The 2,602-nt window shown below is 67.0% G+C and overlaps 1 protein-coding gene across 1 annotated transcript; it reads left to right on the forward strand.

The window, feature by feature from the left end:
- The first annotated feature begins 184 nt into the window (after positions 1-184).
- Positions 185-2,596, forward strand: NPTX1 (neuronal pentraxin I). Its single transcript, XM_014950269.1, has 5 exons — positions 185-697; positions 832-1,039; positions 1,454-1,698; positions 1,805-1,984; positions 2,118-2,596. Exons 1-5 carry the CDS (start codon positions 242-244, stop codon positions 2,337-2,339), a joined length of 1,311 nt encoding a protein of 436 aa, XP_014805755.1. The 5' UTR covers positions 185-241; the 3' UTR covers positions 2,340-2,596.
- Positions 2,597-2,602: the final 6 nt, after the last annotated feature.

Raw genomic sequence — 2,602 nt, forward strand, 5'->3', positions numbered from 1 at the left:
GCACTCCCGTACACGCACCCGCGTGTGCCCCGCACACACTCCCGCTCCCCCCCCTCCCCATCCTTCCCTTCCCGCTCCCCCCGTGGCGCGGCCGGGATTCCACGCGCCGTGACGTCAGGGCGCGCGGCCCCGCCCGGGCGCTATAAGAGGGGCCGCGTGCCGCAGTGGGCCCGGCGGAGAGCGGCGGCGGCACCGGGGCCGGGCGGGAGAGGAGAGAGAGGAGAGGCGACACGGCGGAGCGATGGCGGCGGGGGGCCCCGGCAGCCTCCTCCTCCTCCTCCTGCTGTCGCTGCTGTCGCTGCGCGGCCGCGGGCAGGGCTTCGGGCAGACGCGGTTCATCTGCACCTCGGTGCCGTTGGACGGGGACATGTGCGCCGCTACCGCGCCGGGCGGGGGGGGTTCGGCCGAAGAGCTGAAGAGCACGGTGCTGCAGCTGCGGGAGACGGTGCTGCAGCAGAAGGAGACCATCATGAACCAGAAGGAAACCATCCGGGAGCTGACGGCCAAACTGGGCCGTTGCGAGAGCCAGAGCGTGTTGGAGGGGCTGCCCGGCGAGCCCAAAGGCGGCGGGGCCGGTAGGAAAGGCGGCTTTTCCAAAAACACCATGGGCGACCTGTCGCGGGCACCCGCCGCCGAGACCCTCAGCCAGCTGGGACAGACCCTGCAGTCCCTCAAGACGCGGTTGGAGAACCTGGAGGTACGGGACGAACCCCCCCCAAAACCCCTTCCCGCCGCCCCCGGGGCAGCCCATCGGCCGGAGCCCGGGGGGGGTGCGGGAGCCTCGGCGGGTCGGGAGGTGACAGCCCCGCTCCTCCGCTCGCCCCTTTGCAGCAGTTCAGCAGGATGAACTCCTCCAGCCAGACCAACAACCTGAAGGACATCCTGCAGAACAAAATCGACGACCTGGAGAAGCAGGTGCTGTCGCGGGTCAACAGCCTGGAGGAGGGCAAGTACAACCCCAAGAACGAGTCCGAGGAACGCGGCAAAATCGAGAGCACCCTCACGTCGCTGCACCAGCGCATCACCGACCTGGAGAAAGGTACCGGGGCGCTGCACACCCCCGGGGGCAGCATCCCCCACCATCCCAGAGAACCCCCCCTGTGCCTTCCCCAGCGCCCCACACTTGCCGGGGGGATGCTGAGCCACCCCAGGTGGGTGGCCCGTCCCGTTCTCCACCGTGTGGAGCAGGGTCCCTTTCCCCCCCCCGCTGTATCCGGAGGGTGCCCGCGGGCTCGGCGGCAGGAGCTGGGGATGCTGCGGGCGCTGCCCCGTGCCGGGGATTAGGGAGCCGGGCAGTGCCGGAGGGATTTGCTCCTTGCTGCCATCCCAAGGCCCGTTACGTAACGGGGTGGGGAAAAGAGGGGGGGGACACACGACGATGACACCCCCAAAGTGGGCAGAGAGATGGGGGGGGGGTCCGGCTGGAGCCCACCGCCCCCTCTGCACCCCTCAGGCCAGAAGGACAACCGGCCCCCGGACAGGTTCCAGCTCACCTTCCCGCTGCGCACCAACTACATGTACGCCAAGGTGAAGAAGAGCCTGCCCGAGATGTACGCCTTCAGCGTCTGCATGTGGATCAAATCCAACGCCTCCCCTGGCATGGGCACCCCCTTTTCCTACGCCGTGCCCGGGCAGGCCAACGAGCTGGTGCTCATTGAGTGGGGCAACAACCCCATGGAGATCCTCATCAACGACAAGGTAAGGCCCTGGGGAGCAGGGATGGGCAATGGGTGATGGAAGGGGGTGAGGAGAGCAGTATGGGGGACCCCAAATGCCCACACCCATGACCCACCACCTCCTGCAGGTGGCCAAACTGCCCTTTGTCATCAACGACGGCAAGTGGCACCACATCTGCGTCACCTGGACCACGCGGGACGGCGTGTGGGAAGCCTACCAGGACGGCACGCAGACCGGCAGCGGCGAGAACCTGGCCCCCTACCACCCCATCAAACCCCAGGGGGTCCTTGTCCTGGGCCAGGAGCAGGTAAGGGCTCTGGGGAGGGGGCAGGTATGGGGGTCCCCAAGGTGGGGATGCACCCAAGGGGCTGGGTGCTCTCGGGGTGGGATGGGGCAGCCCTGGCTGTGTGCCCCCATGGGTGACGGTGGCTCCTCGGCAGGACACGCTGGGCGGCGGGTTCGACGCCACGCAGGCCTTCGTGGGGGAGCTGGCCCATTTCAACGTGTGGGACAGGAAGCTGAGCCCCGGGGAGGTGTACAGCCTGGCCACCTGCAGCACCCGGGCACTGGCCGGCAACGTCATCGCCTGGGCAGAGGCCAACATCGACATCTACGGCGGGGCCACCAAGTGGACTTTCGAGGCCTGTCGCCAGCTCAACTAGGGCCACCACGGACAAGCGAGAGAAACCTCCTCATCGGGTTCTTTTCTTTCTTTTTTTTTTTTTTTTTTCCAATTTTCCTCCTTTTTTCTTTTTTGTTTTTTTTTTGCGCAAAAAAAACCCAACCGAGAACGAAGCCACCCGTCTTGTCCTGAGGAGTGGGGGCTGCCCCCCGGAGCCCCCACCACCCTCCGGTTTCTGTCTTGCCAACGTCCTTCAACGCCTGCGTGCCTTGGCCTGGCGCGGCTGCGCCCCCCCCCCTCACC

The sequence above is a fragment of the Calidris pugnax genome, unplaced genomic scaffold, assembly GCF_001431845.1.
Source record: "Calidris pugnax isolate Ruff unplaced genomic scaffold, ASM143184v1 scaffold9, whole genome shotgun sequence".
NCBI lineage: Eukaryota > Metazoa > Chordata > Aves > Charadriiformes > Scolopacidae > Calidris > Calidris pugnax.